Below are 24,101 nucleotides of genomic sequence, written 5' to 3' on the forward strand. Positions count from 1 at the left end.
CCTCTCAACTCGATTCAAGATTTAAATCGATTTTTTCCCCAGCCCTACAAGAATGCATCAATAACGCACCTATCTTAGATTTTTTATGCAGTTTTTCAGTCATGATGACCTATGAAACACACTATAAGCACAGTAAAAATCGTGTGAGGTTTTTGGTGCCATTATCAGCACTTTTTTCTCAAAATGCTGAAGATACCATTTTGAACCAATATGTTTCGGCGCATCTCTAATGTTAAACATGCATTTTGCTGTATTTCCATTGATATCTGTTATACTGCGGCAGGTTGGCTCAGCTGCGCAAATCGCCATAGGTGGACGTCGGGCTCGTACACAGCGACCTGTGGACAAACAGGGTAGTTCCATTACCCCGAGTTCCCCACACCACCTGCAAAAATAAGGGCATAAAACTTCTAGCAAGGTGAATGGTCAGCATCCTGCATATAATCTAGGATAGGTGGACCTTTTGTAGTTGTAAGAAATCACGTGACCATGTCTTGGGTGTCCTTTTATGAAACTGAGATCAGCAGCGATCCCGAGTCTCACCGCTGATCTCATTCATAACCAGTTTATGAAACTGAGATAATCAGTGGAGAACATGTTCTCCACTGATTATCTCAGCACAGTGAGAATTTGTAACTGACTTCACAGAAACGGCCAGTTTATGAAGGTGCGATCTCAGCACCTCACTGGAGATCTGTGACAGAATTCTCACTTTCTGATTCACCATTTCAGAAGTGGAGAATCAGAGTGAGAAGCCTGAAACTGGTGAAATTTATAGTGTGTATATATATATATAGATATATCTATATAGATATATCTATATCTATATAGATATATCTATATATATATATAGATATATCTATATATATATATATATATATATATATATATATATATATATATATATATATATATATAGATAGATATAGTCTATATATATCAATAAATATCTATCTATAGATATATCTATATATAGATACATCTATTATATATATTTTTACATATCTATCTATCTATATATATATATATTTTTTTTTAGATGTTCACGTCTCTGGCTGGGTTCACACTTGTGCGATGCGTGAACCAGCGTGATTCCTAAGTGGGTTTTCACATCGCACCTACATTGACATCTGCGCACCACTGCGGGTGTCAATGTAAAGTTAATGACACCCCCAGATCATTTCACAGATCGCAGTGCGAACTATGTAATGGTGCAGGAATCGGATCGCATGGGTGTTCACACCCATGTGATCCAATTCCAGTGCGGACCAAATAAAGGGTCCTGTACCATTTTGGTGCAAATGCAATATGATTTAGGGCCAGTTCCCACTGCTGCGGTGTCCGAGATCGGATGTGATTCGCACCGCACTGCAGTGCAAAATCACATCCGATCTCTGTGCAATGCGATTTCAGCCATACAGATAGTATTGCTAAATTTGCATTGCACTCAGACAAAACTCTTACAGGACCCTTTTTTTTGGTCCACAGCAGAATCGGATCGCATGGGTGTTCACACCCATGCGATTCGATTACTGTCCGAGTTTGCAGATCACACTGCGATATGCAAACTGATTTGGGGGTGTTAACTTTTAGGCCCAGTTCACACTTGTGCGATGCCGGACATCGCACAGGCATCGCATGTAATTCGCAGCACACTGCCATTCACATTACATGCGATGTCTGTGCGTTGCGATATCAGCTGTACAGGTAGTATGGCTGATATCGCACCGCATTCGGTGCAAACACGCACAGGACCCTTTTTTTTGTTCGGACCAGAATCGGATCGCATGTCCGGACTGTCAGTTCGCAGTGCGATATGCAAGCTGAACTGGGGGTGTCCTTAACAATGTATTGACACTCCCCAACGATTCGCATATGGCAGTGTGAACTGACATGCGAGTCGGTGCGATGCGGGAACCCGCAGTGGATTCGCAGTGTTCTCGCATCGCACCAGTTTATCAATTTTTATGTTTATCAATTATGAAATATATTTTATTTTAATTTATTAATAAATATTTATACTTGTATACTTTATTAAAATTATTTTAATGATTATAAATGTATTTTGCATTTATATGAATGGTGTATAGCTGCATTACATATGTGCGTTACATTCATTTACTATACACCATTCACATTTAAATAGGGACATGTATGATCTTTAAATATTGATAAAAACAATGTTTTTTTTATAATTAGGTTAATGTATATTGTGTAGGGGGAATTTAACTTTATTATTTTATTAATATGTTGGGGAATAATGTGTGCTGATTTGTGTTACACTTTGTATTTTATGGTTCCTCATACTGTAATCCCGCTATATCACGCGAGATTACAGTGAGAGGAGCCGTTCTCAGAAGTTCCCGGCGTTTGTAGATCGCTCCTCAACTCAACATGAGAAGCGATCTACACACTTTCATAAACAGGCACTCAGAGGAGAGCGATCTCCTCTGAGAATGCCTGAGAACTGAAAAGCGGTATTTTACCGCACTTTCATAAAAGGACACCTTGGTGCTAATCTGCACAATGCATATACTATGCACAGGAGTGTAGAGAGAGAGAAGAGTATCCACATGCTCCCTCTATCCTCCTGTTCCAGCATGCTGTCTAGACTCAAGGAAGATGTGTAGCCAAATACCAGGTACTGAATCACAGCGCCCGAACACGTGGATGTACTGCATTGCTGGATCAACAGCTCCCAGCGAACATCATTTGAATTTTGAACAGAAAAACGGCACTGAAGAACAGAAGCAGGTAGTCTTTTTAGGATTCTCACTTAGTACACATTGCACCAGATAGCAATGCTAAACAATCAATACAGAAATTTTGAAAATGTATTCAAAAGCTGAACTAAGACTTTAAGAGCCCTTTCACACTGGCTGTCAGCCGTGTTAGTGGTAAAGCGCTGGTAGTTTTAGTGCTTTTAACCCCCGCTAGTGGCTGAAGAAAGGGTTAATGGTGCACGAAAAGAATTGCTGCCCATTCATTTCAATGGGCAGGGGTGGTGGAGGAGCAGTGTATACAGCGCTCCTCCACAGCCCCAAAGATGCTGCTTGCAGGACTTTTTCTAACATCCTGCAAGCGCATTGCCCCAGTGTAAAGCACTCGGCTCTCACACTGGGGCTGCAGGGGAGGTGTTTTTTCAGGTGCTTTACAAGTGCTATTTTTAGTACAAAAGCACCTGAAAAATGCTCCAGTGTGAAAGGGGTCTAAAGGAGTCTCAGTAATGCTCAACGTGCTGGATGGACGCAAAAACATTTTGCACACACTGGATACCATACCTTGAGCTAATTCTATATCATACTGAATGTACTCAGAAGACAAATATCTTTCTGAGTACAAATGTATATATCAAGCATATTAGCAACAAAATTAGACTCACATGTTTATCAAATCAGACTGGTACTAATTTAGCAAAGTGACAATTTCATAGTGTAGTGTAGATCCCTACACCTGCAATCCTTGACAGTCAAAGCTGCGCAAAGGTCAGAGACAGAATTATTACTGTAGACAAGACAGATTTTAACCTAAACACAAGCTCAATTAAAAGCTGAAATACGTGGTTAAGTAAAAATCCTCCCTTGCAGTGAGTGCTGCAAGTGCAAGGGTTAAAAGCTTGTTTAGGCCTAGGGGACTGGCTAAGGCTGAGTTCACACTGCTGCCGGATGCGTCTCGCAGCAGGGGTCCGGTGCGTCCCTATTCTTAGTTTCAGGTCCGATTTCAGGCCGAATTTCTGGCTGAATTTAGACGTGAAACGAACCAGAAGACGCACAGGACTGTGCAATTCGCACAGGAGCCGCTCCACAGATGTGTGAACCGGCTCCATAGAGAGTCAGTCACAATCTCCTGACATGCAAATTGGATGCGGGGAAACCCCATCCAAATCACATAGGTGGGAACTCAGCCTAAAGCAGTCAGGAACAGCAGTTTTACTTACCTGATCTCCTGCAAGCCCTCTCCACACTGCTAGTGTGCTCCCGCAGCCTCTTTTCCCATATGTTCCAACAATGGCAGGTCCTCAGACATCATCAAGTACAATGCAAACCCATAGCCCTGCAGTGGACACAGCCAGAGCATGGCAGGGGCAGAAAAAGGAACGTGCTGGCTGCCAGGGAACCAGAGCAGCTGAGGGAGGAATTTATAAATCAGGCTGCAACCTTATAGGCAATCTGTCTCACTGCTTCTGTGTAGCGTTGTCTGATGGCAGGCTAGGAATAAGTTTACATAAAATGTAGGCCCCCGTTCACACCGGTGCGACTTGTCATGCGATTTGACAGTTTCAAATCGCATGACAAGTCGCACCCCATTGCCAGCTACGGAACCATTCACATCACCACGACGCATGTCGCAGTGATTATGAAAAAAGTTTCCTGCACTACTTTTTACTGATTTTATTGTGACTTGCATAGACTTCTGTTAAATGAAGTCCCAAGCCGCAATTAAATTAGCAGTGCAAATCACACTGATGTGCAGCTCTGAAATTGCACTGAAGTAGCATGATTTCAAAGCAGCACCGGTGTGAACCAGGGCTAACATAGTTTTCAACTATATTCTAAAGCAAAAAGCACATCTACTGTATATCTAGAATACAATTTCCTTTGAACATCATTACACTTATAATGTATCATGTACATTCTATGCCTTAGACTTACCATGGACTGCAGTGCACTTGCATTACTTTCCACCCATTGTAGACCTGTTCCCAGACTTGCTCTCTTGGCCTTTGCTTGTATCAGTTTGTGTTTGGCACTGATGTACGCCAACTGAAGTCTCATCATTTCTTTACACTTGTCCTCAAGCGCCGGGTTATCACTGCCTTTTCCATCCAGCTGAACAAGCTGAAAGTCATTCTCAGAACCCTCAATACATTTAGAAAGGCCCTCAAAGAAATGCTCTTTAGTAAAGAGAGTCAAGGTGTTGGTGCTTTGTTCTTCACAAGATAAATATTTATCTAGGAGAACCTGGAAGAGGAAAATTGGTGATGATGTCATAGAACCCATTTCCTGAGGAGCATAAAATGACATCAACTTCTGAATTCCCTCAACCACTGTCTGGAGTTCATAGTTCAGCTTGTTACCTGAGACTTGCAGGTCATTCAGAGTTTTTTTTAATGATTTGGCCTCCTCGTCTTCCCTATCCTTGAATTTCAGACATGAGTGGACATTGGAGGATCTCATCATCTGAAGTTTGTTGCGCCTTTGTACATGCAGACTTCTAAGGCTTTTCAGGGATTGAATCTCTTCCTCAAGCTTACCAATGGCCACTTCTTCTCTTGCAGTGGCCTGTGAGCCAGGTGGTTTGAAAGTCTTCATCACCTCATCTAAAGCTTTTTCATCCAGGAATGTTTTGCCGGAGTCTTTAATCTGATTAAAGGCCTGCAGTTTTTCATCAGACACCACATTTTGTTGTGTTACCGTACCACAAAACCAATCGAGGAATTTTTTGGCATCGGTAGCTTCAAACAACCAGTCAAAGTCTTCTCCTTCTAGCTTGGAGGCTTTAGGATAACCTAGCTTTTGCAAAGTCTGCACAAACCGATCCCCGGGATTCATGACTGTCAGGATAAGATTTCTGCAAATAAGTAAAAAATATTAAAAACCACAATTAGAATTAGAAGGGAGTCTCTTGTAGCCAGATAAAGGGCTGATTTTATATTGCTAATAAATGGGAGTGACAGCTTGCTGCCTCAGCTACAGAGGGAGAGATTACATAAAGATAGACAGGCAGCCTCTCAGTGATGCCGCTGCTGTTGATTTCAACAATTCCCCGGTGACAGGATCACTAGCAGCAGACTCGCGCCTTTGACATCAGCCTACACGTGTAGTTATTTCTCTACTTGTAACTGAATACTGCAGCCCCCCCCAGGACCCCCCTAGATCTGACCATGCAGTATTTACTTACCTGGCGCCCCTGCAATTCCTGCTGCCAGTACTATTGCAAACATGGCACCCTTCCAGATGTGCATTTGCGTGGCTTGTCAATGTAGGCTGCCACAGGTGCTAGGTTTGCACGGCATCTCCAGCGTCCCTATAGACGAGCATGAGTCAGGCTTGTCTGTTGGGTGCCAAGGCTGCTGTGCTTGCCTGTGTCCCTCTAGATAGCCCCAGGCTGCATGGACACCCTTGCACTAAACCCTCCTCTACGTGCTCCTCCATAACTAGTTTTAAGCACTTGCCGTCCACCCTATAGCATTTACTGCTACAGGGCGGCCATTCTGTGCAGAATCACATATACAGCCCTCAAATTTTCCACTCACCTGCGAGGTGGGGGCTGTATGCAACGGTGAGCGGCTCCGGGTAACCAGCAATTCAAATGAAAGATGTTACAGCGGACAATCTCCGCTCTCTGATGATTGGCCAGCTCGACTCTTCATCTGCACAGGCGAGACTGTACTGATGGGCACAGGTGAGACTGTACTAAGGGGCACCGATAAAGTTGTTGTTAATATTTATTTTTGCAACTTAATTTTGCATAAAAAAATGTAAGTGTCATTTCATGAGATATTGTATGAGGAAGTGTTTAGGGGAGGGGCATGGTTGGGGTTGGGTGGGGCAACTGGTGGCGAGTAACTCTTAAGGCCTGCCAAGTAGCTCAGGACTACACACACACATATGTGATTCTGCATTTCTGGGTGCGTGGCGTGTACACACGCTACCAACGTGCCGCTTTTGCTTTGATTAGTCACAGCAGAAGCCGATCAATGGATGTCCACTGGCACCCGCTGATCATCAAGGAGAGAGGCCAGATGGAGTTCTGCATATGTAAACAAAGTGGATGTGCCAAGCATGGAAGAAAGAAAATCCATTACGTCCCTTAGTGAAAGCACCACAGTGTACACAAAAAAATCAAGTTAGACTTACTGGTAACTTGTTTTCCAGGAGTCTTTCAGGACAGCACCTGAGCGAGTGGCTCCTCCCACTTGCCAACAGGAAACATAACTTCCACCGAACTTTAAAAGGAGGGCTCCTTCCCACATGTTACCAGTAGTAGTAGTAGTAGTAGTAGTAGTAGTAGTGAACCCCCGGCCCAGGCTGGAACACATAATAATATGGTTAGTCACAGCATAAAAAAATAATAGGGTGGGTTTTTGCTGTCCTGAAAGACTCCTGGAAAACAAGTTACCAGTACGTCTAACTTGAATTTTCCCTAAACGTCTTTCAGGACAGCACCTGAGAGGATAAACAAGAATTACCAACCAGGGACCACAGCCTGCAGGACCTTTTTTCCAAAAGCCTGATCACCTGCTGACAGAAGATCCAGTCTGTAATGACGGACAAACATTAAGTAACTTGACCACGTAGCTGCTTTACAAATTTGATCTGGGGTGGCACCAGCTTTTTCTGCCCATGTAGTGGCTAGAGCCCTTGTAGAGTGTGCTCGAATTCCCATCTGGGAGTAGGCTACCAAAATAGCTGATATAAACCAACTAGCAATTGACCCCTTTGATGCTTGGTGGCCCTTTTTGTTTCCAGAAGAGAGAACAGAGTCAGAGGACCTAAAATCTTTCGTTACTTCCAGGTAATGTAATAGGGTTCTTCTCACATCCAAGTTGTGAAACTGAATTTCTTTTCCCCTCGAAGGATTTCAGCAAAATGTTGGCAGGATGATCTCCTGCGACCGGTTCTGAACTGTCGCTACTTTTGGCAAAAACCCTGGATCTGTTTTAAGTACAATCCTATCTGGGTAAATGGACAAAAATGTTCTTTAACGGATAGTGCATGCAGTTCACGGATTCCTCTTGCAAATGTGATTGCAACTAGAAATACAGTCTTAAAAGTCAAATTCTTTTGACTTGCTTGTAGTGGTTCAAACGGTTCCTTTGTGAGAGCTTGCAGAACCATTGACAGATCCCATTTGGGAAAATGCTTAGCTGGAGCTGGTCTAGATCTGGTAAGTGCCTTAACCATTTCCGGAACGCCGCACGCCGATATACTTTGAAGAGGAATATCGTTGTTATGGCAGCAGCTAGCTGCCATAACCCTGGTATCCTCTTCAGCCGGCGGTCCAGTTTCCCATAATAGTGGTCTCTGCGACGGATTCGCCGCGAGATCACTTTTATCGGCGGCGGGAGAGGCCCCCCCGCCGCTTAACAGAGCGGTTGGCAGAGGCGATCAAATACTCTCACGTCAGTGGCATGCCATACCATTGCAGGACGGAAGCGACGTCACTTCCGCCCATAGCTCTTAAAAAGGGACATTTTTTATTTTTTTCAAATGACAACATTTTTTGATTTTTTTTATTGCATTTTAGTGTAAATATGAGATCTGATGTCTTATTGAACCCAGATCTTATATTTAAAGAGGTCCCGTCATGCTTTTTTTCTATTACAAGGGATGTTTACATTTCTTGTAATAGGAATAAAAGGGACACATTTTTTTTTTTTTTTTAAAGAACAGTGTACAAATAAAGGTAAAATAAATAAGAACATGAATGCATACGTGCGTAGCGCCCGCATATGAAAACGGTGTTCAAACCACACATCTGAGGTATCGCCGCGATCGCTAGAGCAAGAGCAATAATTCTAGCCCTAGACCTCCACTATAACGCAAAACATGCAACCTGTAGAATTTTTTAAACGTCGCCTATGGAGATTTTTAAGGGTAAAAGTTTGTCACCATTCCACAAGTGGCCTCCAATGCGGCCACTTGCACTTTAAGAGTGCTGACTGCAAGACCTTTGTCTGCACCATTTTGTAAGAATTCCAATACTGAGACAATGTCTTCCACATTTCTATTTGATGAACGACACCAAAAAATTATAGACCTGGGGCTTGGCTTAACTATGGAAGCGCAAGGACACATCGGCAGGAGCTCTGCACAAGAACGGGCTGAGAACCACCCGTCGCGCACTCCAGACGAGCCATCTTCACATGCCTGGGGACCACAAACACCCGCTGGCCGCAGAGGAACAGAGGGGGCCCGAAATAACGCACTATTTCCTGCAGTAGCACCCCGTCTCCTCGCCGAATGCACGGACCAAGATGGCGCCGCAGCACCAAGTAAGAAGAACACACAGGCGGGGACCGCAGCAGCGGAGGAGGATTTTCCCCCTCTCACTCACAGGGCGCAATACAGTCCCCCTGCCATCCCTTTCACAGACACACAGCTGAACACAGAGTGCAGGGGAACGAGTGGCCTCACAGAGGGGTCCCGAAGGGACATGGTCTCTGGTTTGCCCACTAAGCAAGACTTAAATGCCATGGCAGCCTCGTTAGTGAACGCTCTAACACGAGAGCTGCATGATCAGAGACAGCAAGTCGACACAGTGGAGGAGAGGGTAACAGTGATAGAATCCTCCGATGCCACCACTAATACCTCCCTAGAGACAGAACACAGGGCTTTCCGCCATCATCTTGTAGATGTCCAAATGCAGCTCGATGACGGCGAGTACAGGAGCAGGCGGAACAATCTGCGCCTCCAAGGCATCCCCGAGGCCACCATGGGTCCAGATCTCCGCACTACTGTTATAGCTATCCTAAACCAGGTCCTGGGTAAGCCACCTACCGCTGACTTGGAACTAGATAGGGTCCACCGTGTGCCGGGCCCCACCTTTAGGCACCACGGGCCTCTGCCACCATGGACCTCCCATGTGATGTTCTCTGCAGGGTTCACTTTTTTACCATCAAGGAAGAGATCCTACGCTTGGCGTGGGAAAAGGGCCCGATTGACTTTGACGGGGCCTCCATACGGATCTTTCCTGATATCTCCAAGCAAACCCGTGCCATGCGAGGGCTACTGCGACCGCTGCTGGAGGTAATACGGAAAGCGGAAGCCACATACTGCTGAGGCCATCCCTTCCACCTGATCGTTAGGAAGCAAGGATTGGCGTTTCATCTCCGCTCACCTGACCAACTCCCTGACCTGTCTAGTTTCATCGCCAAGCCAGCTGTCAGTGTCCCCAACTGGTTCAATTACTTGCTCTTACTTACTTACACCTGGCTCACCTCTGCCCAGGCAACAATGGGTCAGACGATCGCGATCACGCGACTCGAATCACGAGGCTGCCAGATCACATCCAACATCCTCTGAGGCCTGGCCCCTTCCCCTACTCCACGGACTGGTAAGACTATGCAGTATCCCTCCGTATGGCCCCTTTCAGGACAGACATGACCACTCAAGATACTGGCTGGCTTTGGGACAGGTTTCTGTTGACTAAGGGGGGGTTTCTTCCCCCCTTTTTTTTGAATGACTGTCCCGACTTGCTTCCAACAGAGGCAGAACTTTTTATCCAGTGTCATTTTTGCCCGGGGGGGGGGGCATGCGATGGGGTTGTGTGGTTACGTAGGCTGGGGTTCGAACAGGCCTCACACCCTGAACCATGGGCCATATTTAGTCTCCTATGGCAACCGATAGGATGGCCATGCCTAACAGCAACACGGAGAGACCCTTTTCCTGGGTCCACCTGGGTGTCTACCCCCCCCCCCACTCAGCAGGGATTGGTTGCTGAACTTCCCATGTCAGGGAAGTAGTGGAGCCTGTTCGGCAGAAAGGCCTCTATCAGGTTGACATAATGTCATTACTAATGTGGCTAGTCTTGTCCTTGCATTCTTAACCGTATTTTTTCTCCTTAATACAGCAAGTGTTTATTTACACATGAGGATGGTGCCTCGGTCCTGGTGCCTGGGGGGGGGTGGGGCGCTGGGACTCTGTAAATACTCTGTTAGTGTTTGTTGCGCATGCGGAGTCCTATAGCTCCGGGGATCCCCCCCCCCGGCGCATCAACACTGTGCAGCTCCAGATGCTAGACCTCATTATTTGCTGCATAAATACCAGTTGTTAATAAGAGCTGTCCATATGTTGTTAAGTTGGTTCTAATGTTATCCTCTATGTGGTTCTCACTGCCTTCATCTTGTGCATCTCCTAACGTAATGATTCTTTTGTTTCCATTTACCTGTTGGTAAACCATTGCTTGGTTTAAAGAAACCCTTACCGCTCTGACCACCCCCAATTAGTGCTAATCGGGGGTACATACAGTAATCGCATTTGAAGACCAGTTCCCCCTACCCCTTCTCCTTTCCCTATGCCTCTTTCCCTCACAATACCCCCTTCTCCTTCCGGTGGTGTTGCCCCTCGGCTAGGGGAGGTTCCTGGCGAGAGACCACTACTTTCTTCTTTATGTTAACGGTGGTCACCACCACGCTAGACGGCATTATGGGTCTCCTGAAGCTCACCACTCTCAATGTACGTGGCCTCAATGTACCAGAAAAGCGCTCGCAGCTTCTAGCTGACTTGCGCAAAGGCAGAACTCAAGTTGCCTTTTTACAGGAAACGCACTTTCATGGTGAAAGTATCCCTAAATTGACCAATGGGGCTTTCCCGACAGCATACCACAGCAAAACGCCCATCTCCAAGTCCAAGGGGGTCAGCATCCTCCTGGCTAAGTCGGTACCGTGGATGTTTGAGACGCAGTGGGTGGATCCACAGGGCCGCTTTCTTCTCCTAGAAAGGGAGGGTGTTTGACGTCACCTTCGCCAATGTATACTTCCCCAACGTGGATCACCCGCAATTTCTGCGGAAGCTGCTACCTCAGCTGCTGGATTTCTCAGAGGGGATGCTCATTTTCGGGGGGGACCTCAATTTTACGATGGAACCATCATTGGACGCCTCATGCAGCGCCTCCCTTCTCTCGTATGCGCGTCTTAAGCGAATGAAAGCAGATCTCCACGCCTTGCATCTGATAGACCCCTGGCGACTGCTACATCCCCAGGACCAGGACTATTCATTTTTCTCCCAGGTTCATCACTCCTATTTGAGACTGGACTATTTGTTGTTGTCACATAAAGACTTATCTAGGGTGGTGTCCACCTCCATTGATGTCATGTCTTTCTCGGACCATGCACCGATACACCTGACACTGCATTTGGGCCCTGTGACCCGAACTCCTCCTTCGTGGAGACTGAATGAGGCTCTGCTGCAATCGGAGGAGACCCGCTCAGAGGTACTGGCCACACTGCAGGAGTATTTCTCCATTAACAAAGCCTCAGTCGCAAACCCCCTGATGGCATGGGACAAGACGGTTGTAAGGGGCACCCTAATTAAAATAGGGGTCCGCCTTAAACATGAGAGAACACATCGTACAGATGAACGCCTTACCCAGATCCGTTCCCTAGAGTGTTCCCATAAAGGTAGTCTTGTATGTTCTACCCACCAGGAACTCCACAAAGCACGCAAAGAACTTCGCTTGCTTCTATTTCATAAAACAAAACAAAAACTGGCATGGGCACACCGTACGATGTATGAATTCTCCAATAAACCCGGTACGCTGCTGGCCAGAGCACTGCGAGGTCCCCGCACCAAAACTTATATCTCCCACATCTTGACGTCCTCTGGCCAAAAAGCGACCACATCATCTGATATGGCGGCGGAGTTCTGGTTGTTCTATGAAGGCCTTTACAATTTAGACAGGTCACCTCCTGATGACCCTAACTCCACTGGTGGATTTACCCCACGGTCATACCTAGCCACATCTGGCATGCCCTCACTCCCGACCGCAGTTCAGGAGGAGCTGGAGGAACCTATTACAACAGCGGAGTTGGGTGTAGCGCTGGCAAACTCAAAACCAAAGAAGGCCCCGGCCCTGATGACTTCACACCAACATACTACAAAGCCTTTTTTGAGACGCTTTCTCAACCTTTGGTATCGGCCCTTAACTCGATCACAGAAGGTAATTCCTTCCCGATAGACACTTTAAGAGCCTACATATCCCTTATCCCGAAGGAGGGGGAAGACCCACAGCGGTGTGGGAGCTACCGCTCAAGGGCTCTCTTGAACACCGACCTAAAATTGTTTGCCAAGATACTGGCCAATAGGATACTCTTACATAAACCAAGCCTAATCCATAGGGACCAAGCGGGTTTCGTACCACAACAGGAACCCTGTGATAACACCATCAGGGTGGTAAACCTAATCCATGTGGCCAAGACATCAGGGCGACCCCTTCTCTCCTGCTGTCAACCGACACAGAGAAGGCTTTTGATTGGTCCTTTATACAGGCCACCCTGGAACACATCGGATTTAATTCATCGATGCTCAGCTGGATCATGTCTCTTTACTCCCACCCTACGGCTGCGGTCAAAGTCAACGAGACAAGATCCAGCTACTTTAAAATTCGCAACGGTAAACAACAGGGCTGGCCCCTGTCCTTGCTGATCTTCATACTTTTACTGGAGCCCCTCTTATGCAGAATAAGGGCGAATTCAGGCATTATCGGTTATCAAAAATCTTCTGGGTCCCACAAAGTGGCCGCCTTTGCGGATGACCTAATTTTCTTCCTAACAGACCCACTCACCTCGCTCCCTAACCTACTTCACTCCATACAGGAGTATGGGGCCCTCTCTGTTTCAAATCAACCTATTCAAATCCTCCCTTCTTAACATCACAGTGGGCAAAGATATTGTCCGTCACCTGCGTTCAGAGTACCAACTACGCTGGGCGACCAACACTATTCCCTATTTGGAAGTCGACATTACCTCCGATCCTTCTGACCTGTATCAAGCGAACTTTGCCCCGCTACTTCTCCGTCTCAAAACGGACCTCCACCACTGGCATTCCCTTACTTTAACATGGTTTGGACGATGCAATGCCATTAATTCCAGACATGAAGGCCTACTACAGGGCGGCGCATCTTACTAGAGTAGTCGACTGGCATTGCCATGTAGAGGCTAAACAGTGGGAGGCGATGGAGTTGGAGGACTCCGACAAAATGGCCAAGAGCTGGCCATGGATCACCACCCCTCTGCCGAGGGACCTCACTGACCATCCCACGCTAGGCAGCACAATACAGGTGGCCAGAGATTCCTTCCGACACTCCTCAGTATCCCCTGTGGTGCCAATTTTGTGCAATCCGGACTTCCCACCCGGTTGTCTAAATCCTATTTTTGGGCATTTGACTGTAGGGGGGGGGGGGCGGCTTCACCTTCACGACTTTCTGGGCCTGGACGGCCAACTCACAGCAGCAGAAGAGGCGGGGGTGTCTGCTACAGACCCCCCACTGGACTTCTGGAGCGGTCTCAGTACAACATCCCATTCAAACGAATAGACTGCTGTACCTGCAATGTGCAATCGCATAAATGTGACCCTACACTAAGGGTCTGAGGGGCACAAATCAATGGCGGGCACTGATCACATGGAACCACCGACATGCAGAACGACTGAGTCTGCGCCTGGGGGTTGCCGACTCTGGTCATATGATTCTACCATGCACCCAATGTGTACACACTCAGAGGAATGAGGCCCAACTCCCTGCACTCAGAAAACATCCCTTGTCCATGGCAAAGGCACTAAGAGAGATGACTTGTTGCCCATAGCAACCAAACTCCTCCAGATGACTTGTTGCCCATAGCAACCAAACTCCTCCTTTACATCTGACAGGGTGGCCACAGGAGCCAGGCTGGTTGCTTATGGCAACAAGAACGTTTACCCACCCCGTTCTCTCTGTACATGACACGAGCCGTGCTGTCCTCACACAGGTAATAACAAGGAAAGCACCTACTGTGACAGACAACCGGTGCGTGTTTTCCCGCTGCTCCTTCCGTACAGGGAACGCCCCCTCCCCTACGTCACGTCTACGGATCCCAAACAGCGACCAAACTTCCCCGCACAGAGACAAAGCGCCACAGAGCCACACGCCTTAATCCCGCCCCTTCTAAAATCACCAATCCCGGGAGTGGACGGTCGGGCTTGGCAAGGACGCACCCACCCGGGCGGTGATTGGTTGTGGGCGGGGTGTGGGCGGGGTGATCCTCTAGGCGGAGAACGTGAGCGAGCTAGTGCGCGCGGACGGTCACTTGAGGTCCTCAGCGCGTGCTTCCCGCCCTCCTCCTGAGGTGAAGTCAGTCAGTGAGGTGAATGAAGGGTGAGCGGAGTTAGAGGACTGCGTGTATATAGAGAGTACAGGGAGGAGAGGACTGTGTGTATATAGAGAATACAGGGAGGAGAGGACTGTGTGTATATAGAGAATACAGGGAGGAGAGGACTGTGTGTATATAGAGAATACAGGGAGGAGAGGACTGTGTGTATATAGAGAGTACAGGGAGGAGAGGACTGTGTGTATATAGAGAATACAGGGAGGAGAGGACTGTGTGTATATAGAGAATACAGGGAGGAGAGGACTGTGTGTATATAGAGAATACAGGGAGGAGAGTACTGTGTGTATATAGAGAATACAGGGAGGAGAGGACTGTGTGTATATAGAGAATACAGGGAGGAGAGGACTGTGTGTATATAGAGAATACAGGGAGGAGAGGACTGTGTGTATATAGAGAATACAGGGAGGAGAGGACTGTGTTTATATAGAGAGTACAGGGAGGAGAGGACTGTGTGTATATAGAGAATACAGGGAGGAGAGGACTGTGTGTATATAGAGAATACAGGGAGGAGAGGACTGTGTGTATATAGAGAATACAGGGAGGAGAGGACTGTGTATATATAGAGAATACAGGGAGGAGAGGACTGTGTATATATAGAGAATACAGGGAGGAGAGGACTGTGTGTATATAGAGAGTACAGGGAGGAGAGGACTGTGTGTATATAGAGAATACAGGGAGGAGAGGACTGTGTGTATATAGAGAATACAGGGAGGAGAGGACTGTGTATATATAGAGAATACAGGGAGGAGAGGACTGTGTGTATATAGAGAGTACAGGGAGGAGAGGACTGTGTGTATATAGAGAGTACAGGGAGGAGAGGACTGTGTGTATATAGAGAATACAGGGAGGAGAGGACTGTGTATATATACAGGGAGGAGAGGACTGTGTGTATATACAGGGAGGAGAGGACTGTGTGTATATAGAGAGTACAGGGAGGAGAGGACTGTGTGTATATAGAGAATACAGGGAGGAGAGGACTGTGTGTATATAGAGAATACAGGGAGGAGAGGACTGTGTTTATATAGAGAGTACAGGGAGGAGAGGACTGTGTGTATATAGAGAATACAGGGAGGAGAGGACTGTGTGTATATACAGGGAGGAGAGGACTGTGTGTATATAGAGAGTACAGGGAGGAGAGGACTGTGTTTATATAGAGAGTACAGGGAGGAGAGGACTGTGTGTATATAGAGAATACAGGGAGGAGAGGACTGTGTGTATATAGAGAATACAGGGAGGAGAGGACTGTGTGTATATACAGGGAGGAGAGGACTGTGTGTATATAGAGAGTACAGGGAGGAGAGGACTGTGTTTATATAGAGAATACAGGGAGGAGAGGACTGTGTGTATATACAGGGAGGAGAGGACTGTGTATATATACAGGGAGGAGAGGACTGTGTGTATATAGAGAATACAGGGAGGAGAGGACTGTGTTTATATAGAGAGTACAGGGAGGAGAGGACTGTGTGTATATAGAGAGTACAGGGAGGAGAGGACTGTGTGTATATAGAGAATACAGGGAGGAGAGGACTGTGTGTATATACAGGGAGGAGAGGACTGTGTGTATATAGAGAGTACAGGGAGGAGAGGACTGTGTGTATATAGAGAGTACAGGGAGGAGAGGACTGTGTGTATATAGAGAATACAGGGAGGAGAGGACTGTGTGTATATACAGGGAGGAGAGGACTGTGTGTATATAGAGAATACAGGGAGGAGAGGACTGTGTGTATATAGAGAGTACAGGGAGGAGAGGACTGTGTGTATATAGAGAATACAGGGAGGAGAGGACTGTGTATATATACAGGGAGGAGAGGACTGTGTGTATATACAGGGAGGAGAGGACTGTGTGTATATAGAGAGTACAGGGAGGAGAGGACTGTGTGTATATAGAGAATACAGGGAGGAGAGGACTGTGTGTATATAGAGAATACAGGGAGGAGAGGACTGTGTTTATATAGAGAGTACAGGGAGGAGAGGACTGTGTGTATATAGAGAATACAGGGAGGAGAGGACTGTGTGTATATACAGGGAGGAGAGGACTGTGTGTATATAGAGAGTACAGGGAGGAGAGGACTGTGTTTATATAGAGAGTACAGGGAGGAGAGGACTGTGTGTATATAGAGAATACAGGGAGGAGAGGACTGTGTGTATATAGAGAATACAGGGAGGAGAGGACTGTGTGTATATACAGGGAGGAGAGGACTGTGTGTATATAGAGAGTACAGGGAGGAGAGGACTGTGTTTATATAGAGAATACAGGGAGGAGAGGACTGTGTGTATATACAGGGAGGAGAGGACTGTGTATATATACAGGGAGGAGAGGACTGTGTGTATATAGAGAATACAGGGAGGAGAGGACTGTGTTTATATAGAGAGTACAGGGAGGAGAGGACTGTGTGTATATAGAGAGTACAGGGAGGAGAGGACTGTGTGTATATAGAGAATACAGGGAGGAGAGGACTGTGTGTATATACAGGGAGGAGAGGACTGTGTGTATATAGAGAGTACAGGGAGGAGAGGACTGTGTGTATATAGAGAGTACAGGGAGGAGAGGACTGTGTGTATATAGAGAATACAGGGAGGAGAGGACTGTGTGTATATACAGGGAGGAGAGGACTGTGTGTATATAGAGAATACAGGGAGGAGAGGACTGTGTGTATATAGAGAGTACAGGGAGGAGAGGACTGTGTGTATATAGAGAGTACAGGGAGGAGAGGACTGTGTGTATATAGAGAGTACAGGGAGGAGAGGACTGTGTGTATATAGAGAGTACAGGGAGGAGAGGACTGTGTGTATATACAGGGAGGAGAGGACTGTGTGTATATACAGAATACAGGGAGGAGAGGACTGTGTATATATACAGGGAGGAGAGGACTGTGTGTATATACAGAATACAGGGAGGAAAGGACTTGTATATACAGGGAGGAGAGAACTGTGTGTATATACAGAATACAGGGAGGAAAGGACTTGTATATACAGGGAGGAGAGGACTGTGTGTATATAGAGAGTACAGGGAGGAGAGGACTGTGTTTATATAGAGAATGCAGGGAGGAGAGGACTGTGTGTACATACAGGGAGGAGAGGACTGTGTGTATATACAGAATACAGGGAGGAGAGGACTGTGTGTATATACAGAATACAGGGAGGAGAGGACTGTGTATATATACAGAATACAGGGAGGGGAGGACTGTGTGTATATACAGAATACAGGGAGGAGAGGACTGTGTGTATATACAGAATACAGGGAGGAGAGTACTGTGTGTATATAGAGAGTACAGGGAGGGGAGGACTGTGTGTATATAGAGAGTACAGGGAGGAGAGGACTGTGTGTATATACAGGGAGAGAACTGTGTGTATATAGAGAGTACAGGGAGGAGAGGACTGTGTGTATATAGAGAGTACAGGAAGGGGAGGACTGTGTGTATACAGTGCCTTGCAAAAGTATTCACCCCCCTTGGCATTTTTCGTGTTTTGTTGCCTCACAACCTGGAATTAACATGGATTGTTTGAGGATTTGCATCATTTAATTTACAGAACATGCCCACAACTTTGAAGATTTTTTTATTTTTATTTTTTTTATTGTGAAGCAAACAACAAATAGGACAAAATAACAGAAAAAGTCAATGTGCATAACTATTCACCCCCCTAAAGTCAATACTTTGTAGAGCCACCTTTTGCGACTATCACAGCTCCAAGTCGCTTAGGATAAGTCTCTATGAGCTTGCCACATCTTCCCACTGGGATTTTTGCCCATTCCTCCTTGCAAAACTGCTGCGGCTCCTTCAAGTTGGATGGTTTGCGCTTGTAAACAGCAATCTTTAAGTCTGACCACAGATTTTCTATTGGATTGAGGTCTGGGCTTTGACTAGGCCATTCCAACACATTTACATGTTTCCTGTTAACCACTTCCTTCCCCGCCTATAGTTAAATGACGTCTGCAGGAGGGATCTCGCAATCTGGGCGGGCGTCATGACATCCTTCCCGGCTGTCTAGGGGGCGGCGCGCACCTGCCATGTCACTCGGGAGCCGATGCGTGTGCCTGGCGGCCGCGATGTCCGCTAGGCACCTGCGATTGCCGGTAACAGAGCGGGGATGTGGATCTGTGTGTGTAAATACACAGATCCACGTCCTGTCAGGGGAAAGGAGACGTGTGTTCCTAGTACAGAGGGACACCGATCGGTCTCCTCCCCTTGTGATTCCCCTCTGCCTACAATTAGAATCACTCCCTAGGTAACACATTTAACCCCTTGATCGCCCCCTAGTGTTAACCCCTTCCCTGCCAGTGACATTTATACAGTAATCATTGAACAAAGAAAGGGTGACCAACTCGTTTAGGAGGAAAGCCGTGCCACGTCCAATAATGCATAAATACAAGACAAAGGGTTCCCCTAGGTGGACTTTACCGGCACTTGCATAGACAAAGAGAGTAGAAACTATTGTACATAGTAAAACATATAAATTTTATTCGTGTTGAAAAATACAAATATTAATATTAAAAACAGAAATGGATATCTAGAGTAACATAGTAGTAGTACATAGTAAACATGATAAACATCAGGTAATAGGTGATAATAAAAGGAACCAGAAAACTCTTCTCAAGCCCGACGCGTTTCGGGGTATTAAGTATTTGTAGGGTCCTTCTTCAGGGGCATAGTTGAGAGAGAGGGGTTCATCTAAACTAATTGAAAAAATGAAGAAAAAGGGGGTCAGATGTTAGTAGGACTATCAGTAGATATCCAGTAGGAGGTTGAAGTGATCAATTGATCGCCTACCTGAAAGGATTTCAATGATTGCTTGTAGAAAGGAGGTTTTTGTTAAAAGCAAAGAAAACCACAGAGAAAGGGCAGGACGTGGGAGTGAGCACTAATGGTATAACAAGTATAGATACTATTGTTAGGTAGTAAGGGCTGCAAGTTAGTGGGCAGCAATGGCAACTTGTTTTTTTGTCCATATATGTAGTATCTTTAGTGTGCTCCCTCTGCATATTATTGCTTACACTAGTTTATTTAACTATTTACTCTTTTCTTAAATTACCTATACTGGATCTTTTCTAAAGGTTCCTCAATTTTTTCATTTTTTAGAGACGCCTTCCTGTGACCCCAGCATATCGCTCTGGTTTGCGCACGCCCGGGTCGGGCGGGACGGGAGCACTGTCATACTCCTCTATGGAGACTGCTGCCCACTAACTTGCAGCCCTTACTACCTAACAATAGTATCTATACTTGTTATACCATTAGTGCTCACTCCCACGTCCTGCCCTTTCTCCGTGGTTTTCTTTGCTTTTAACAAAAACCTCCTTTCTACAAGCAATCATTGAAATCCTTTCAGGTAGGTGATCAATTGATCACTTCAACCTCCTACTGTATATCTACTGATAGTCCTACTAACATCTGACCCCCTTTTTCTTCATTTTTTCATTTTTTCAATTAGTTTAGATGAACCCCTCTCTCTCAACTATGCCCCTGAAGAAGAACCCTACAAATACTTAATACCCTGAAACGCGTCGGGCTTGAGAAGAGTTTTCTGGTTCCTTTTATTATCACCTATTACCTGATGTTTATCATGTTTACTATGTACTACTACTATGTTACTCTAGATATCTATTTCTGTTTTTAATATTAATATTTGTATTTTTCAACACGAATAAAATTTATATGTTTTACTATGTACAATAGTTTCTACTCTCTTTGTCTATGCAAGTGCCGGTAAAGTCCACCTAGGGGAACCCTTTGTCTTGTATTTATATAGTAATAAGTGCATTTTTATAGCACCGATCACTGTGTAAATGTCAGTGGTTCCAAAATAGTGTCAAAAGTGTTCGATCTGTCTGCCACAATGTCACAGTCATGATAAAAATCGCAGATCGCTGCCATTCTAGATTGTAAGCTCTAACGAGCAGGGCCCTCTGATCCCTCCTGTATTGATTTGTAATGTAACTGTACTGTCTGCCCTCATGTTGTAAAGTGCTGCGCAGACTGTTGGCACTATATAAATCCTGTATAATAATAATTACTAGTAAAATATAATAAAAATGCCATAAATCTATCCCCTATTTTGAAGATGCTATAACTTTTGTGCAAACCAATCAATATACGTTTATTACGATTTTTTTTTTTTTCCAAAAATATGTAGAAGAATACATATTGTCCTAAACTGATGAAAAAAATTGTTTTTTTTTTTAAAATTGGGATATTATAGCAAAATGTAAAAAATATTGTAACTTGTCACTCTTCTTTTGTTAATAGCGCAAGAAATAAAAAACGCAGAGGTGATCAAATTCCACCAAAATAAAGCTCTGTTTGTGGGGGGAAAATGATAAAAATTTCATTTCAGTACAATGTTGCATGACCGCGCAATTGTCATTCAAAGTGCGACAGCACTGAAAATTGACCTGGGCAGGAAGGGGGTGAAAATGCCCAGTATTGAAGTGGTTATACCACTCAAGTGTTGCTTTAGCAGTGTGTTTGGGGTCATTGTCCTGCTGGAAGGTGAACCTCCGTCCTAGCCTCAAATCATACACAGTGGTACAGGTTTTGCTCAAGAATATCCCTGTATTTAGCACCATCCATCTTTCCCTCAACTCTGACCAGTTTCCCAGTCCCGACTGCTGAAAAACATTCCCACAGCATGATGCTGCCACCACCATGTTTCACTGTGGGGATGGTGTTCTTTGGGTGATGTGTTGGGTTTGTGCCAGACAAAGTCTTTTCTTTGATGGCCAAAAAGTTCAATTTTAGTCTCATCAGACCAGAGCACCTTCCTCCATACATTTTGGGAGTCTCCCACATGCCTTTTCGCAAACTTAAAACATCCCATTTTGTTTTTTGCTGAAAGTAATGGCTTTCTTCTGGCCACTCTGTCATAAAGCCCAACTCTATGGAGCGTACGGCCTATTGTCGTCCTATGTACAGATACTCCAGTCTCTGCTGTGGAACTCTGCAGCTCCTCCAGGGTTACCTTAGGTCTCTGTGCTGCCTCTCTGATTACCGTATTTATCGGCGTATAACACGCACTTTTTTCCCCTTAAAATCAGGGGAAAATTGCGGGTGCGTGTTATACGCCGATCCCCTGCGATCCTGAGCTGACAGATCTAAAAAATCGCCGACCGCGATTTGAAAATGGTGCCGCCGGCGCCGAAATACACAGAGCCGGTCCTCGGCTCTTCTCGGCCACTTTCGGCTTCACTCGACGCCGCCCGAACCTAGCCGAGTGTACTCGGCTAGGTTCGGATAGCTCCGCTCACAGTCACGCCCATCCCGGGCGGGACTACGAGTGGAGCCGAAAGTGAACGAGAGCCGCCGAGAAGAGCCGAGGACCGGCTCTGTGTATTTCGGCGCCAGCAGCGCTATTTTCAAATCGCGGTCGGCGATTTTGAAGCTCAGGATCGCAGGGGATCAAACTGCGAGATGCAAGGCTGCACTGGGGTAAGGCTGCACTGAGATAAGGCTGCAATGGACACTGGGGAAGGCTGCCCTGACAAGGCTGCACTGACAAGGCTGTACTGGGGAAGGCTGCACTGAGAAGGTTGCAATGATGGGTATTTAAATGTAAGTTTTTTTCCCTTCAACTTCCCTCCTAAAAGTTTTTTTTTTCCTTAAAATTCCCTCCTAAATTGGGGTGCGTGTTATACGCTGATAAATACAGTAATGCCCTCCTTGCCTGTTTTGGTGTGCGGCCGTCTCTTGGCAGGTTTGCTGTTGTGCTCTTTCCAGTTGGTAATTATAGATTTGATGGTACTTAAAGATTTGGATATTTTTTTATAACCTAACCCTGACTTGTACTTCTCAACAACATTGTCCCTTACTTGTTTGGAGAGTTCCTTGGTCTTCATGGCAGTGTTTGGTTAGTGGTGCCTCTTGCTTAGGTGTTGCAGCCTCTGGGACCTTTCAAAAAGGTGTGTATATGTAATGTCAGATCATGTGACACTTAGATTGCACACAGGTGGACATCATTTCACTAATTATGTGACTTCTGAAGGTAATTGGTTGCAACAGAGCTTTTTATGGGCTTCATAGCAAAGGGGGTGAATACATACACACATGGCAATTATCAGTTTTTTATTTCTGAAAAATAGTTTTGTGTATATATTTTTCTAATTTTACTTCTCCAACTTAGACTATTGTGTTCTGATCCATCACATATAATTCAGATTAAAAAACATTGAACTAAAGGCTGTAATGTAACAAAATAGGTAAAAAGCTAAGGGGGGGGGGGTGAATACTTTTGCAGTACAGGGAGGAGAGGACTGTGTGTGTATACAGAGTACAGGGAGGACTGTGAACTGTTGAACTGTTCTTTGTTTAAAAAAACAAAACAAAAACGAATGATGACATTAGAGGTAAAGAAGGGAAGGTGGCATTAATTGCAGCATTTGGAGGTGCAGAGGAGAGTTGAAAACCTTCCTGTATTTGCCTCAGGCCTGGGGGCCAGCATCTGATATCTATATACTGATACACTTCACCCCCTCACTCTGACTGAATGTCTTTGGTGTAATCTTAGCTTTTCCCCCTTGTATGAGTGTTTTCTTTAATATTTTTTTTTACCTACAGCATCATCATAGATGACAGAAATCCATATTAGGTTGCCTTAATATATCTTATACATATGCATGTGTATTTCAGGGGGCAACATGGAAAAATATAAACAAGACTTAGGATTTTACTGTAACAAAGTGCCTCTTTCACTTACTGCTGGAAAAATTTTGGCAGCTTTGCAGTCCATTGCTACAGGTATTTCATTTAGAATGTGATAATGTAATCAGTGTACATAACCCAATTATGCCCTTGGGGTAACATTTTTACAACGCCCGTTGTCAAGTCCTTTGGAATAACTACAGTACTCCAAGGGACAAAAACAAGAAATAGCCTTGACATGGCCGTAATATAAGAGATCCTTTCACTGCTTTAGAACAACTTTTTTTTTCACGCTTCAACTATCTTGTAACATTCATTCTCATTTTTATTAAGTTTGACAATTACTTCATAACATTGGCTGCTGCAAAAATAAAGGCAAAATTTCCTTATATGCTGAATAAAAAATAAAATAAAAAACAAAAGGCAGAAAGCTTTTTGCCATTGTGATTTCTATGTTGTATAATTTGATCTGTGTAATATATATTAGTGCATCATATAATATAATTGAATTGCATTAAGTTAATTTAGCGATAGAGAATATAATGTGGCATTTTTTTAAAATTGTTTAAATTGGGATAAACAGAAGAAAGTTATTTACTGAAAAT

The 24,101-nt window shown here is 45.2% G+C and overlaps 1 protein-coding gene and 1 long non-coding RNA gene across 4 annotated transcripts in view; one reads left to right on the forward strand and one right to left on the reverse strand.

The window, feature by feature from the left end:
* HAUS3 (HAUS augmin like complex subunit 3) overlaps positions 1–14,606 on the reverse strand; it is a 29,362-nt gene extending 14,756 nt beyond the window's left edge. Inside the window, exons 1-3 of one of the 2 annotated variants that reach the window (XM_073610915.1) lie at positions 14,491–14,591; positions 6,257–6,416; positions 4,653–5,571 (exon numbers count right to left, since the gene is read on the reverse strand). In XM_073610915.1, coding sequence (XP_073467016.1) covers positions 4,653–5,552 — 900 coding nt within the window. In that variant the 5' untranslated portion in view covers positions 5,553–5,571; positions 6,257–6,416; positions 14,491–14,591. Of the gene's footprint in view, positions 1–4,652; positions 5,572–6,256; positions 6,417–14,490 lie in introns of both variants that reach the window. The other variant, XM_073610914.1, reaches the window with a different exon arrangement.
* A 119-nt stretch (positions 14,607–14,725) lies between these two features.
* Positions 14,726–20,562, forward strand: LOC141125381 (uncharacterized). 2 transcript variants are annotated; one of them, XR_012241380.1, is made up of 3 exons: positions 14,726–14,824; positions 19,945–20,191; positions 20,294–20,562. It is a non-coding gene; the product is annotated as an uncharacterized lncRNA (long non-coding RNA). The 2 variants fall into 2 exon arrangements; XR_012241379.1 differs by having other exon boundaries at positions 14,741–14,853.
* Positions 20,563–24,101: the final 3,539 nt, after the last annotated feature.

Source organism: Aquarana catesbeiana, linkage group LG01, assembly GCF_042186555.1.
Source record: "Aquarana catesbeiana isolate 2022-GZ linkage group LG01, ASM4218655v1, whole genome shotgun sequence".
NCBI classification, from domain to species: Eukaryota; Metazoa; Chordata; class Amphibia; order Anura; family Ranidae; genus Aquarana; species Aquarana catesbeiana.